General features: G+C 42.0%; 1 protein-coding gene across 3 annotated transcripts in view; it reads right to left on the bottom strand.

The window, feature by feature from the left end:
• LOC121288264 (myosin-11-like) overlaps nucleotides 1–16,600 on the bottom strand; it is a 167,861-nt gene that overhangs the window by 83,290 nt on the left and 67,971 nt on the right. For all 3 annotated transcript variants that reach the window (XM_041206773.1, XM_041206771.1, XM_041206772.1), the window contains exons 4-5: nucleotides 14,302–14,329; nucleotides 893–995 (exon numbers count right to left, since the gene is read on the bottom strand). In XM_041206773.1, coding sequence (XP_041062707.1) covers nucleotides 893–995; nucleotides 14,302–14,329 — 131 coding nt within the window. The remainder of the gene's footprint in view (nucleotides 1–892; nucleotides 996–14,301; nucleotides 14,330–16,600) is intronic.

The raw sequence follows: 16,600 nt of genomic DNA, 5'->3' as shown, positions 1-16,600 counted from the left end.
AACAGGGCAAGCAACTGTGTGTCACCATAACCAATCAGGTTGAAGAGTTGTTAATGAGCAGCACAAAGTCTGAACCAGGAACAGTCAGTTGGAATATTGAATTCAATGTCAAATAGGTACAGAAAGCAAAATAAAGTGAGGGAAAGAAAGATGGGGTTAAGGGGTGGGGGTGGGGGGGGGGAGAGAGAGAGAGATAAATGCAGAAATAAAAAGTGAACTCATTGTTTAGATTTGTTTTAAATCTCCAACAATAATTAAAATATGAAGGAATGAGACTCCACACTTATAAATGTTCATCTTCAGTGCCAGAGAGGTTGCTTGGCTGCAATTAAGACTTATCATACTGTTAAAATGGAACTCACACTGGAATGGACAAGCCCTAACTTTTATTGTGGAGCGTGGTCTAGACCTGTGAATTAAGTAAAGAAACTTCACACTGTTTAATGCCTTTGAAAGGTGAGGTACTGTTATCGTGCAGCTTCTGGAGGAGCAGCGCAACTCAGACAGCAACTTCCAAATTCCTGCATTTAACTGTGCACGTGGAGTCACTGGAAGTTGTTGCCCAATTCCAACTGAATAACATTGAGTGGCATTAGCCTCATCACTATTTCCACGGTGAAATCCGGCCAGGTATGTTGGGTTCTATTTCCTGATTTTTCTAATGACAACGATTGTTGTGTTTGATTTCATTTTACTCAATGTTCAATTATCAGGAGCCGTCACATTAACTAGAAGGCTCTACAGTGAATGCATATTATAAATGCTTTCTAGCTTTGCTTGGTAGTGTTTGGAAGTAATATTGACCTGAAGACTTCCCAGGACAACAGTCAAAAATCTTAAAACCAAATGTGAGCTCACAATTAGAAAATATAAGAAAAAGGGATTGACTTACGATAGCATTGGCGTCTTTCTTGCTCTTGTGGGAAGAAGCAACCACAGCCAGGTATTGAATTACTTTCTTGGTGTTTTCTGTTTTCCCAGCTCCAGATTCGCCCCTGTGCAGGAAACCCATACATTATTGTGACTTTTTAAAAGTCCGTTCATTAGTTTGATTGAAAACTCTCCCAATCCCGAAACCAGTGTCCTCAATTTTAACACCCTGCCCCTTTCACCCGGCAGGATGTGTGTGGGCAGGGTTAAGATTAAACCGAGTTGACTGAAGTTCCTCCTCTTCTCACCTGCCGCAGTTCCACCTTTGCTGATTTGCAAGTCGGCCGAGATTGCTGCTAGAGGCAGGGGCGCAGTGACATCATCAGTGTCGGGATGTGACTTTTCACAAGGAGTCGCACTAAATGCATCACATCCGAACTCCAGTGGGAGGTGCAGGTTTGTCAGTAGAGGGCAAAGTAAGTTTTTTTTTTAAGGACAGCTCTTTGTGGGCCAGTAGGAGCAGGAATGGTCTCCCCAGGCATCACAAGGATGCCCTTGGCCTTCTATGTCCTCCCTTCCCCTTCCTCCCAATTGCAGTTGAAACCATCACTCCCACCCTCTAACCCCACAGTCACCCTTACCCCCTACCCCCTACAGTCAGCTCCAGCCCTCCCGCCTCCCCCACTACTGACAGCCGCTCATCACTCCCACTGGCTCCTGGGATGAACCTTCCTTTGGCTGAACTCCTGCCCTCTCCCATTGGCCAACCAGCGGATCAGGCTGGGTTTGGACAGCATTCTGGGAACATTTATGTAAACGAGGCTTGGCTGACAAGGTCAGTCAGGCCTCCACCTCCCCGGCCTCTCCAGCTGTGCTACCACGTCGGGGTTATGCCCATTATTCTTGACCCCAACCCCACCTCCTCCCCCTGTCCCCATTTTAAAGTGAGGATCAGCGAGCCAGGTTCCTGTATGGGAAACTGTAAACTCTGAGACTGAGACTCTGAGACTCCAGTGGCACAAACAATTCGAACACATACTCTTATCTTCCACGGTTAATTGTACCACCTTAAAACAATTCGTAATCTTTCTGTGCACTATTTTAATTTTTCTTCTAATCAGCCTGTTTTTTTGCTGTGCATAATTATAAACTTTGTTTTTAAAAGCATTTTTTTGAGGGTTTCACTTCTGCCTTTGGCTCTGGTTCAATCTGCATTAAGATGGAGATGAATAATGTCCATAGCATGTCTGCTGAATCATGCAACACCATAAAAGGCAAAGTCTCTCTGTTTGAACCAGTTATGTCCTTGAATTTCTTGGTATTAGGCATCTGGATTCCCAAGATACTTTACAAGCTCTGGATTTCTATAAGACTTTGAAATTCATGAGCCTTTTCTTAAAGGCACAAGGCAACATTAAACACTCGGGCAATTCCTTTATATTCACTGCATCGAACTCGGCCTCCGTAAACTGAATCAAACAGAAAAGGCTGCAAAATCTATTGAACGCCAGAAAAAGTTGAACCCAAACCTTTCTTTTCACCTGTAATCCAGTCTGGTTTTCACACTCGATTACCAGTTGATTGTTGATGAATATGTGGGCTGAAGCTGGATCAATGATGTGAACTGAATACAACAGACCTTCTATTTTCTGCCCAAGGTCCTCCAAACTATCCACGTATGGTGTGTGTGTGTGTGTGTGTGTGTGTGTGTGTGTGAAGGTGTGTGTGTGAGAAGGGGTGTGTGTGTGTGTGTGTGTCTGTGTGAAGGTGTGTGTTTGGACGTGTGAGTGGGTGTGAGTGTTTTTTTATTCATTCATGTGCTGTGGGCGTTGCTAGCGGGGTCAGTATTTATTTCCCAGCCCTAATTGTCCTTCAGAAGGTGGTGCTGAGCTGCCTTCTTAAACTGCTGCAGTCCATGTGGTGTAGGTACCCTCCTCATAGACACACACAGAGTGTGTGTGCGTATGTGTGTATGATGTATGTTTGTATGTGTGTTTGTGTGAGTAAGTGTGGAGGTGTATGTGTGTGTGAGCATATGTGTGTGTATGTTATGTGTGTTTGTGTGTGTGTGTGTGTGTGAGAGAGAGCATATGTGTGAGTATGTGTGTGTGTATGTTTGTGTGTGTGTGTTTCTGTGAATGTGTGTGTTTGTGGAGGTGTGTTTGTGTGTGTGTGTTTGTGTGTGTGTGTTTGTGTGTGTGTGTACATGTGTGTTTGTGTGCGTGTGTGTGTGTACGTGGTGTTTGTGTGTGTGTGTGGTGTTTGTGTGTGTGTGTGGAGGTGTGTTTGTGTGTGTATGTGTGTGTGTGTGTGTGTGGAGGTGTGTTTGTGTGTATGTGTACGTGTGTGTTTGTGTGTGTGTGTGTGGAGGTGTGTGTGTGTGTGGAGGTGTGTGTTTGTGTGTGTGTGTGTGGAGGTGTGTGTGTGTGTGGAGGTGTGTGTGTGTGGAGGTGTGTGTGTGTGTGGAGGTGTGGAGGTGTGTGTTTGTGTGTGTGTGTGTGTTTGTGTGTGTGTGTGTGTGTGTGGAGGTGTGTGTGTGTGGAGGTGTGGAGGTGTGTGTGTGTGTGGAGGTGTGTGTGTGTTTGTGTGTGTGTGTGTGGAGGGGTGTGTGTGTGTGTGGAGGTGTGGAGGTGTGTGTTTGTGTGTGTGTGTGTGTGTGGAGGTGTGTGTGTGTGTGGTGGTGTGGAGGTGTGTGTTTGTGTGTGTGTGTGTGGAGGTGTGTGTGTGTGTGTGTGTGTGTGTGTGTGTGTGTGTGTTTGTGTGTGTGTGTGTGTGTGTGTGTGTGTGTGTGTGTGTGGAGGTGTGGAGGTGTGTGTTTGCAAGTGCAAGACAAAAAAACGCCTGGCTCGAGTTCCTATTGTTACTCACCTGAAGGACAAGCAGGTGTATGAAAAACCCCAGGAAGCATTCTTTGACTGAATTGATTCATAATTGAACTTCTGTGGTTCAAAATAAAGTTGTGACTGGTAAACGAATATTTACGTCAAACTGTGCTCGTCTCCAGGTGCATAATACCAGCTGTATTTGCCAATGTGAGGCCATACTGATTGTGGAGGGTAATACAGACAGCCACTCCAGGATGAGTAAGGCAGATCCGGGTGTAATAACTGACTGGCAAATCTTTCTGGATAGAACTTGAGCAACGAAGACCAGAATGTATTGATTGCTGGAGCACCAGAAAGCAAGTGTCAGAAGTGGCAGGGCACTTGGGACACCAGGAGTAATAACTAACACCAACCGAGCAGCTCTCACCTTCGGTGGGTCAAAGTCGTGGCACTCCCTTCCTAACAGCACTGTGAGTTATAGCCATGAAGTTCAAGAAGGCAGCTCACCATCAACTTCCCAAGGGAAATTAGGGATAAGCGATAAATGCTGGCCTTGCCAGTAATGTTAATGTCCCAGGAAAGAATTAAAAAAATACATTTTGTTCATTTAAAGAGAAGTAAGAAATTTATCTATTTGTCAGATAATCTCTTCAACTGTAGTCTCCCTTCTCAATATGAACAGGAGGGCAAAGACTAACTTTAGCGTCTAGCTGCTGCCGCTGTGGGATGTGCTAACTCAGTCCAGAATGGGTCCTTCACAGGGTAGTATATTTACACATTGTGACAGCACCATCACCGCAAGGATTCAAGGTAGCAGCCAGGCAGCCCCTTCCCAGGGATGGGCAGTAAATGTGGGTTTAGCAGCATGAACCACATCACAAGAACAAATCAAAAACAATTAAAAAAAAAAGTCTTCAATACATTGATAGATGGTCTGCATTTTGATCATTGATATATGCGTCAGCTGTTCTCAGTGGGAAGCACTCGCGCCTCTGAATCAGTTTTTGTGGGTTTGGGTCTCATTCCAGAACTTGAGCACAAGAAATCTAGGCTAACACTCCGGTGCTGTACAAAGGGAGTGCTACACTGTCAGAGGTGCTATCTTTCAGATAACATGTTAAATTGAGGCCCAGTCTGCTTCCTCGGACAGACATAAAAAATCATTTTGATGAAGAACAGGACCCCTGATGTCCTGCACAATAATTATCTCCCAAACAACATCACCAACAAAGATTATATGGTCACAATCGCATTGCTGTTTGTGGGAGCTTACTCTACACAGATTGGCTGCCACATTGACTCTATTTCATTACCTGCAAAGTGCTTTGGGATGTCTCATGGTCGTGAAAGACGTTATATAAATGCAAGTTTTTTTAATGACTTGGCTCTCTATTAATATTGAAATGGTCACGGGAGTTGTGATGTCACTGAGAAGACCTGTGCAAATGGACATGCATAGAGTTCAAGCAGAGATGTGTGCTTGAGTCTGGTTCAAAACTGTCCCTTACATTGTCACTTCAGTGCTAAAGATGTCCCAACTGTAGAAATGAAGACAGCAGAACTAGACTGGAAACCTTTGTAATTTCTTTTTTGATTATTTGTTCATGGGATGTGGGCATCACTGGCTAGGCCAATGTTTATTGCCCATCCCCAATTGTCCTCATTCAGATGGAGGGCAATTGAGAGTCAACCATATTGCTGTGGGGCCAGAATCACATGTAGGCCAGACCAGGTAAGGACAACATATTTCCTTCCCTAAAGGACATTAGTGAACCAGATGGGTTTTATAACAATTGGCAATGGTTTCATGATCATCATCAGACTTTTAATTCCAGATTTCCATTGGATTCAAATTTCATCGTCTGATTCGAACCCAGGTCCCCAGGGCATTACCCTGGGTCCAGTGACAATGCCACAATGCCACTGCCTCCTCCTTCTTTGCCTTACTTGGCATTAGACCAGGTACTTATTTTTAAATCTATTATTACACTGACTAAGATTAAATGATTTTGCTGATATCTAACTGGTAAGAATCATACTATCCATTGATTTTTGATATCTTGCTAATAGGAAGAAAAGGAGATTTCCATTTATACACTGTCTTACCATGTCTCAAAGCACTTCACACATAATAAATTAAAGTCAAGTATAATGTGCCCATCTTAATGTCCCAAATAACAATGAGATGATTGACCAGTTAATCTGTTGAAGGAGGAATGAGCATTGAGTACAAGAGTAAGAAAGTCATGTTGAACTTATATAAGACACTAGTTAGGTCTTATCTGTAGTAATGTGTCCAGTTCTGGGCACCATACTTGAGGAAGGATGTGAAGACATTGGAGACAGTATGAGGAGATTCACAAGAATGATTCCCGGAATGAAGAACTGTAGCTATGATGATAGATTGGAGAGATTGGGACTGTTTTCCCTGGAGAAAAGAAGGCTGAGAGGTGACTTGTTGGAGGTATTCAAGATCCTGAAGGGTATGGACAGGGTAAATAGTGAGAAACTGTTCCCATTCAAGAGAACATTAAGAACTAGAGGGCACAGATTCAAAATAATAAGCAAAAGGAGCAAAAGTGAGTTAAGGAAAAATTTTTACACCCAGAGGGTAGTTGGAATCTGGAATGAACTTCCTGAAAGGGTGGTGGAGGTAGGTTCGATCGAGGTATTCAAAAGGGAATTGGATTGTTACCTGAAAAGAGCGAATGTGCAAGGTTATGGGGATAAGGCAGGGGAGTGGGATTTAGGTAGAATGCTCTTTCAAAGAGCCAGTGCAGACTGGGTGGACCGAATGGCCTCCTTCTGCACTGTAAAGATTCTGTGATTCTGTAGTGTTGTCCAGGACACTGCAGAATTCCTTCCTTGTCCTCAAATAATCAAATAGAACCTTTAATTTAATGGAGCATTCTGACTTAATCTTAATATTTCATCAAATGAATGGCACAACCACAACAACTTGAGTTTATATACTGCTTTTAAAGTAGTTGGTGATCCCCCTACACCTCATCATTGTCACAGTACCATGCTGCGTTGCCAGTTTAGATTGTGTGCTCCAGTAGTGGAGTCAGGCTTTGAACTCCTGCCTTCTGACTTAGAGACAAAAGTGCTACTCATTTGGGCCAATTTGATACACGCATACATATTTAGGAGCTGCATCACTGTAGAGTGGACAGATTAAGGTGCCACACGTACAGGCAGCTGCAGAGTTTTATTATCTTTCACTATTGTAATGGGTTCTCAATAAATAACCCAAAAGGAGAATTTGCTAGTTTATTTAGCCACAAGCTCTAGTCAATATTTTACAGCTTAGTACGCGTTAAACAACTTCACTCACTGTCAAACTTCAAATGTCACAATATACATCATTGGATTAACTATGTCAGCTAGAACAATAAATCAGGAATCTTTGCAATTTAGTTTACAGTCATCTTCGTCATTGAAGTAACTTCCTTTCTAGCTCCTGACTAGTTTGGCATTAAAAGCAGCTTTAACAAGAAACTATTTGTGACAAACAAAGCCAACAATAGAATATGCCTAAACTCATTACAGGAAAGCATTGTTTAAAATACATAAGATTACAAGAAATTCTTACTTCCCACCCATTTCAGCTTAAGGGATTCAGGATAATCTGTCTTGAATCTGATACTGAGTTGGTAAAAGAAAATTGGAACTGGTCCAGATCGGACTCTCTATCCCTAAAGTTAAGCAGAATGTGCTGTTTACAAAAGCTCCTTATCTCTTTGTCCCAAAAAAACCCCAAAAAGCCATTCAAACATAGGATTTCAGAAAGTATTTCAATCAGGCAATTCTTGCTCATCGTTATGCTCCTCTTAGGAACATACATTTTCCCAGCGGTACTAAACGTCTGTAAAAGTTTTGTGTTTTTACAAATAAAGGATTACTTTGTGGCCAATGCCATACAGTTTGTACTTCCTGCCTCTCTTCAAACAGATTACCTATCTTCAGTTCCCTGCACAACCACTGAGACTTTTCCTTATATGGTGCTTTTTGGAGTAATTTCCTTTTGAAGGCTAACTGTATTGTAAAGATCAAGGCATTATGATGGGCATACGGAAATGTTATTGAGTGGCTACTATGTATAAATACTAACTGTGCTGACAGTCCAAAATATGTTTCCTGTCGGGGCTGGATATATCTGCGAGAAAGTAAAGCTGAACTGGAAAACAAAAGGCAGCCTTCTTTGCCATTGTTATTTCAGTCATTTGCATGAATCACAAATGCTGAAGTAGAAAACGTAGAAATTTGATATTTGTTTTGCATCTTATATTAACGTTGACTGACATGCATGGTTATTAGTGGAGCTATCAAGTGCCCCAACTCAATTTAATCCACTGTGCTGAGAGTATATTCAATATAATAGAGCAGGAGTCTATCAGATGGCATTGAATGCTATTTAAAGAGCAGAGAATTAACATGTAGAACAGGGTTGATTTGTAGCTTAGTTATTTTGAAGGTCTAATTTGTCACTTCAGGAAGTGTGTTGCTCTGGCACTCCTTGGAATATGTCCGGAACTAGTAGCTGATGGCCCGGGTTTCCTTGCCAGTTTGCTGGCACCACTACTATCTCCTTAATTTGTTTTCACACTCTTGCTTTCCACCCTTGTTAAATGACTCGGATGCTCTTTTCAGAAGGTAAGGAGCATGCGGTGGCTGACAATCATTCTGAAAATACCGGGGGAAAGGGGTTGTGTGGTTAGGCTCCCCACATTTAGAATCATGGAATGGTTACAACACAGAAGGAGGCCATTCGGCCTGCCTTGTCAGTGCTGGCTCTCTGCAAGAGCAACTCCCCTCCTCCCACTCCCCACCTTTTCCTCTCAGCCTTGCAAATTGTCTTCTTGGCAGATATTTATCCGATTCTCCTCTGAAAGCCTCGGTTGAAGCTGCCTCCACCACACTCGGCACTCGCTGCATAATAAATAAAAATCCTCATGCATCACTTGGCTCTTTTGCTTTACATCTGAGCTCTTGACCCTTCTGCCAATGGGAACTGTTTCTCTCTATCTATTCTGTCCAGGTCCCTTGTGATTTTGAACGCCAAATCCAAACATGAAGAATTGCTTTAAAACCCCAAACTATGCTTGATAATAATTCTGGTAGCAGTAAGAGCTTCTTTGTACCTACACTCTAATTCCAACTTGGCCTCCTCTGGGCCAAGCTTCCCTTCCTCATTCGTAAGCCCTATACACATTAGTGACAAAAACAGAGGAATATATGGGATTGAAAAAGACTATTTCAGTCTTCCCAGTGGCCCCAGAGTTCAAAACAGGAAAAAACAACTCACCTAGCTTTTCTCAATAAATACCTGTCCAACTCCTTTTAAAAACTGCTGATATAATCAGCTTCAATCACCGGCGTGGGAAGTCTACTCTAAACATTCACCATCTCATTGCCAAACTGTTATATATGATTTGCCCATTGTTGTTGCTCTCAGCACTATGGGTAAGTAGTCTCTTTGGGCTCAACTTGGCGTTATCTTTAAGGACTTTGAATATCTCAGTAACATCACCTCTCACTCTTCTCTAGCGTAAGCAAAAGTAGCTTTTGTAATATCTCTTTGTAACATAGGTATCTGTTGTGGTCTCATCCTCTTTGTTTCTATCATGCCTGTAATGTGATAACCAGAGCTGCACACGTTCTTCCGATGGAGGTGAACCAAAGGCCTGTATAGGCTCCGTATCACAAATATGATTTATGTTCTACTCCACACTCCACTCTATACAACCCACGCTTCCATTTGCCTTCATTATGTCTTCCACATCGTGCAGATAGTTTTAAACACCTGTCCACTCTTACGCACAACTCCTTTGCCCCTGCAAACCAGCACCATTTAATTAACAGTTTCTTCTTCTTTGGTTTAATTGCTTTTCACTAGTTGGCCTTGAATTTCACTGGCCATTTCTTAAACTAGCTTCCCAGTTTCTATAACTCCCTGCCCCTGATCAGCTATACACACACCCTGCCCCCCACCCCTTGGACACCGCATAATGCATGAAGACCCAATCAGCTGCTGAGCCTGTGGAGTCTGGAAAAAGCAGGAATTTGATTGGCCTGTGTGGCCTACTCATCTTTCTGCTGTTTGTCAGGATTTTCTTCACTTGTTCCTGAAGGGGCGGGGGGGTGGGGGGGGGTGCGGGGTGGTTGCCAGCATTTATTGCCCATCCCTAATTGCCCTGGAGAAGGTGGTGGTGAACTGCATTCCGGAAACACTGCAGTCCATGTGATTCTTGTACATCCTGTGCTGTTAGGCAAGAATAAAGTAAGGTAGGGTGAAGATAATGATGTTTTTGCGCCCTGCCAAATAATGGTAAACCTGTGGGCTTCAAACAGGTTGATGCTACAGCCTAGGCTGGAAGGACCCTACTGCATAAAAATTGAGAACTGATTTGATGTTTGGAGCTGTGGGCAATGCTATACAGATGTTACGTGTTGCCCGGAGGTCATCTGGAAGTAGGTTTACTGTTATAACTTTCCTGCTGAGCCTCAGGCATGTTCCTAATGTCATTATCAGCTAGTGATAGACCCAATATATGGTGGATAGGTGTGACATTGCTGGCCACCTGACTTCATGGGCAGCTATTTCTGCTATTGGAGTACTGGGATTGGGAATAGTTATACAAAGCCCTGGTTAGATCACACCTGGAGTTAGTGAGCAGTTCTGGGCACCACACCTTAGGAATTGAAGGATTGCAGTCTAGATTTACCTGATTGATACCTGGACTCCAAGGGTTAAATTGTGAGGAGGGATTACACAAACTAGGGTTGTATTCCCTGGAATTTTGACGGTCGATGAGTGACCGGTTAAGGGTTACAGATAGGATAGACAGAGGAAAACTATTTCTACTGGTTGTGGAGCCTCAGACTAGAGAGCATCATCTAAAAATGAGGGCTAGACCTTTCGGGCATGAAGTTAGGAAACGCTCCTACGCACAAAGGGTAGAATATGTTAGGGACTCTCTTCCACAAAGGGCAATTGATGTTAGATCAATTTTAAATCTAGGATTGATAGATTTTGTTATCCAAAGATATTAAGGGGTATGGAGTTAGCTCACAGGATCCTGCTCCTCTTAAGTGCAGTCCCCACAGTGTGGAAAAATCTTGGATATGGAAGGAAAGCTTGCTGCAGCTCATCATTACATGAACACTCCAACTTTCCGAGTGTAGTCTCTCCAGCAACACCAGCATCTGTTGAACATGTTGAATGTGTTTGACCATAGTGGACATTTCACCCTTTACTGCCTAATCTGCTCACTTTTTGGCTTTCTGTACAAACTGAGCACATTAGAACACAGCCCAAAAATTCTTCCCATGAGAATCTATGAAATGGACAATTCGTGAACATCTTACTATACTCCCAAGGTTAACGGTCACTATCATACATTTAACAGCTGCGATATACTCAGCATTGACTGTGATTGTGGTTCCGAGCTTCTCCTTTAAAGTATTGAAATGTATGAACCAGGAGCAGGAGTAGGCCTTTGAGCCTGCTCCACCATTCAATAAAATCATGGCTGACTTGACTGTAACCTTCCATCCACCCCTGGTAACCCTTCACCCTCTTGTTTATCAACAATCTATCTACCTCTGTCTTGAAAACATTTAAAGATTCTGCTTCCACTGCCTTTAGAGGAAGGGAGTTCCAAAGACTTGCAGCCCTCTGTGAGGGAACATTTCTCCTCATCTCTGTCTTAAATGAGGGACCCCTTATTTTTAAACAGTGACCCCCTAGTTCTAGATTCTCCCGCGAGTGGAAACATCCTCTCCACATCCACCCTGTCAAGACCACTCAGGATCTTAAAGGTTCTTACGCTTACTCTTCCAAACTCCAGTGGATACAAGCCTAACCTGTGAAACCTTTTCTCATAAGACAACCTGCCCATTCCTGGTATTAGTTAAATAAACCTTCTTTGAACTGCTTCCAATGCATTTAAATAAGAAAACCAACACTGTGCACTGTACTCCAGATATGGTCTTATCAGTGCCCTGTACAACTGAAGCATAACCTTACTGCTTTCGTATTCAATTCCCCTCACAATAAGCAATAACATTGCTTGAGCTTTCCTAATTACTTGCTGTACCTGCATAGTAGCCTTTTGTGGTTCATTAAAGCCTGAACTAATTAGTCACAGTTGTAAAATACTGGTGTGTTTAATGAAAACTGTAGTCTGGTTTTTCTCCTCTTGTGCAGTGTGCTATGCTTTGGGACCTCATCCAGCCGCTCTTCATTGGCAAGCCTAAACAAAGCGCGCCAGGTTATGCTACCATTCCCTGCATCGCAGCTGAGCCAGACTCTGCTCTCTCACCCGATGTCCCTGACGTGCATTGTGTAGCAGGAATCACTGGATAAGCTCGATATCTTAAGCTGGAGACCTGCCCACATTTTTTCAATTTCAGCCTAGAGAAATGAGGCCAATTGTTGCACTCCTAGTGACAACCAGGTTGAGTACTAGCTCAGCAGAGAACAGTGGAGCCTTCCTGGTTTGTTTGGCTTTGGCCCATATTAGGCAATGTCCTTAGTAACTGAGCATCTTAGAGAAAAAGTGATTAAGAACTAAGACCTTTTACAGTAATTTACATTCCCATTTGCTCTTCTGCACCATATTTGTATTGGCCTGTTACACTGTACCAGTCACCAACTGTAAACCCAAAGCCTCATCATCATTTCACAGAGAAGCAAAAATAAACCAATATTTTTTTCCTAATCTTGCACATTTTTGTGCTCAGTATGCGCAAAATAGCCCAATGGAAACATTCTAGCCTGATAATTCAATTAGTATTGAATGATGGAGCAGGCTTGAGGGGCCGAATGGCCTACTCCTGTTCCTATTTCTTATGTTCGCATGTTCTCTGTGGGTTGCTGGATTCTGTTGTGTGACAGGGGGCGGGGAGGGGGTCTGATTGAGGTGGAGTGATGATACCGAGGACTAGCTCCCCACCATTCGTAGGACAAGAGCCAATACTTGACCTGAAGCTCGATTTCTTGAACTAGATTTTCAAGGGCCCACGGCACTACCGGTACCTTGCAGGCCAGGCCAGTCGTATTTAAGGGTGCAGCCAGTGGAGAAAGAGTCATCCATCCCACCATGAGCTCCACTCCTCGAGTATAAAAGCTCATCGCTGGGCACTTTCCTGAAGAGGAAGATCTCCTGGTGTCCTGGTCAACACCCACCTCTCAGCCAACACCACCAAAAGCAGACTTAAAAGGTCATTTATATCACTTATGTCTGTTAGTGGGAGCTTTATATTGTTTATGTTGTAATCTTATTAAGTAGCCCACAAATTGTAGATCAAAATTTCAAATTGATGTCCACTATTTTATAACAGCCAATATTTCACACATGGTGAAGTAATATTTAAATTCAATTTTACTTTCTCTTTTATTGCATAGAAACTTGCATCAAATCCTTTTCGCAGAAATGATTCAAGCTAGAATATAAATTAAAAACCACCTTTACGGAGTGAAACATCCCAGGGCACTTCACAGGAGCATTATCAAACAAAATCTGACACAGGACCACATCAGGAGATATTGGGACCGACGACTAAAGGCTTCATCAAGCACAAAGGTTTTAAGGAGCAACTTAAAGAAGGAAAGAGAGGCAGAAGGATTTAGGGGGGGAATACCAGAGCTTAAGGCCTTGGCAGCTGAAGAGAGGCCACTGAAAGTTGGGTGATAAAAATCGGGGATGCTCAAGAGATCGAGTTGATGTAATACGTAAACATTATAAAAGAGAAAATGCATTTAAAACAATTTTTATAACTTCAGTCAATAGACAATTCAGGATTGACCTCAAAATTTCAAATATTCTTCAAGCTGATGGAAAATTGAATTTCTTTAGGGCTCAATACTGAAAAATCTAGTTTACTATCTCAAATGGAAACAATTTGACCAGTCTTTTGAAATAAGGACCTTGCCATTTGGATCATTCTCAACACTCAAAAATTGCAACTAATTATGATCAACTTAAATGTCTTTTTTTTTTTCCTGGATCATATTTTGTTTAAATAAACATTGGAGATGAAGTAGCTGAAAAGAATGAATGAATGCACGAGAAATGATTTTAAATCAGCAGTTATCTAAGGTCTGAGGTTCAATATTAGCAGTATTATTTTAGGGTGATTCATGATCTTATAATTTTAACTGTTTTGTCTATTAATTAACCAATGAATAATCACACTTAAAACTTCACCTTGAAGACACTGAGGGATGTTACCATATGGAAGTCAAGGTATAAACAATATCACTTATCCCTTATTCATGGGCCCAAGTCACCAAAGAATTTTAATAGATTCATTAGTCATGAGATGCTTTTCTAAATACACTCTGGAGTTATTGATTTCACATCTTTTTAAATATTATATTTGCATTATTTACCTATCAGTTCTTTGGTGTTAACCCCATGTTCAATGAACTGTACAGACTTTCTGTCAATCCCCGCCCTGAACCTCACTCCTCCACCACTTTCAAAACCTCAATATATTAAAAAATCACAATATTAAGGAGTCAAAAATTATCTACTCTAAACACGTTTAAAAAAAACAGCAATATCACAAAGAGCTAGAAGTGAAAAGTGTTACTCACGTGCACAAAATTGCCTGGTCTTCACGATCTGTTAAAAAATGTAAAATAAGTGAATAAAATTAAATTCTGAGCGGATGAATTTTCCACCAATAATGTGTCATTTGCATTCTAACACAAGGGCTTGTCCTTTAATTTGCTGATGAACCTGGAACGCACCTGAGACACTTGAGGAAATGGCTAATAAATTATCACTCATTGATTCACTGAGCTCCATAAATGACAGAGGTTTAAACTTCAAAATCCCTTCGTAAATTTATTTACATTTCTTCTTAACAGGGGAGTCTCACCACATGGATATTTTAAAACTTGGTTGAATTGATTATAACATATTTTAACACTTTTGTAACTTTTATTTCCCTACACCTGTTATTTTTGATGGTGTTGTCGACTGCATGTCCTAACTGCATTTGTTAAGGCCTCAGTGCAACTGTTGATGGGCAATAAATGTGGCCTTGCCAATGTTACCCACATCTCAAGAACCAAAAGAGAAAAATCTCCTCTAACGTCTCTCCTCTATTGTCCAACTCAATGGAACTGCCTTCATTTGGCTCCACTCTTAGCTGTCTTTGTGCGTGTCTGTGCGTGTGCATGTGATATGTAGACATCAGGTGAGAGCAGAATTTCACTTGGCTGAGACACCCAGGATGGTTCGATAACCTGTTGATACTTATTGTCAAGGTTCGCATACATATAATTCAATTCCCTTTTGAATAATAGCCGCGTTACCCATGAGTTCAGCCTCTGAGGAATTATACCCCAGCTGAGGCTGAAAGCCTTCTGACAAAAAAAGGAGGCGGAAGTTGGTAAAGAAAAGATTCCGCTGATATTATGTTTGCACAAATAAATTGACAGGTTCATGAAGATGGAAAGAGGATGACAGCCAAACAGAGTTGTAGTTTGATCCTCCTGTTAAATAGGAATACTTATAGATTGTGTTGAACTAGGCACTTTAACTATCACATCCTGCTCCAGTTGGAAATCCCCAAAGAGCACTCTAAGTTATAAACTCACAAATGATTAGTTGTTTAGATTTGATGGCCAAATCAACATTTACTTTTTAAACACGAGAGTTTGCAGCTATGAGGTGTCGAATGCTACACAACACAAGATCAGGTTTCATGATTTGTAGCTTTCCTGGGTGAAAAGGAAAGTAAATAGGAAATAGGAGCAGGAGAAGGCCATTTGGCCCCTTGAGCCTGTTCTGCCATTCAATGAGATCATGGTTGATCTTTTAATTTCCCACATTATCCCTTGATGTTTTTACTACCAAGAAATGTAAACATAGATGAATTTGCCTTGCTTTAGTAATGCACATTCATGTCATTGAAAATACTTTTAAAATGTGCAATAAATTGTTTAAGCGAGAAGGAATCTGGGAATGAAACAGATTTACGGCAGCTGCCCAAGACAGGCTCTTGTGTATCGGCAGCCTGTCAGACACTGCACTTTTCACTGTCATTTTACATTAATCACAGTATTGCAGTATCTTTACAGTGCAGAAAGAGGCCATTCGGTTAATCCAGTCTGCACTGGCTCTGAAAGAGCATCCCACCTAGCCCCTCTCCCCTGCCTTATCCCCGTAACCTTGCACATTCTCTCTTTTCAGGTAGCAATCCAATTCCCTTTTGAATACCTCGATCGAACCTGCCTCCACCACCCTTTCAGGTAGTTTGTTCCAGACACCAACCACCCTCTGAGTGAAAAGCTTTTTCCTCACATCATATGGGTCCTCTGTGAAGCAGCTTTGTTACTATTAGTTTGATTAGCCAATTAGTTTGAATCTGTGCCCTCTAATTCTTGATGTTTTCTTGAATGGGAACAGTTTCTCACTATTTATCCTGTCCATACTCCTTAGGATTTTGAATACCTCTATTAAGTCTCCTTTCAGCCCTCTTTTCTGCAAGCAATCTCTCCAATCTATCCTCATAGCTGCAGTTCTTCATCCCTGGAATCATTCTTGTGAATCTCCTCTGTACTCTCTCCAATACCTTCACATCCTTCCTGAAGTATGCTGCCCAGAACTGGACGCAGTACTCCAGATGAGGTCTAACTGGTGCCTTATACAAGTTCAACATGACCTCCTTACTCTTGTACTCAATGCCCCATTAATAAAGCCTAAGTTGCTATATTCTTTATTAACTGCTCTCTCAACATGTCCTGCCATCTTCAATGACCTATATTCATATACACCGAGGTCCCTCTGTTCCTGCACCTCCTTTAGAGTTTCTCCCTTTATCTTATACTGTCTCATTATATTTTTCCTGCCAAAACAAATCAGCTCACACTTCTCTGCATTGAG

This window comes from Carcharodon carcharias, chromosome 15 (genome assembly GCF_017639515.1).
Source record: "Carcharodon carcharias isolate sCarCar2 chromosome 15, sCarCar2.pri, whole genome shotgun sequence".
Classification (NCBI taxonomy): Eukaryota; Metazoa; Chordata; class Chondrichthyes; order Lamniformes; family Lamnidae; genus Carcharodon; species Carcharodon carcharias.
Note: the sequence above shows the minus strand (reverse complement) of the source record. Positions and strands in the feature narration are given on the sequence as shown.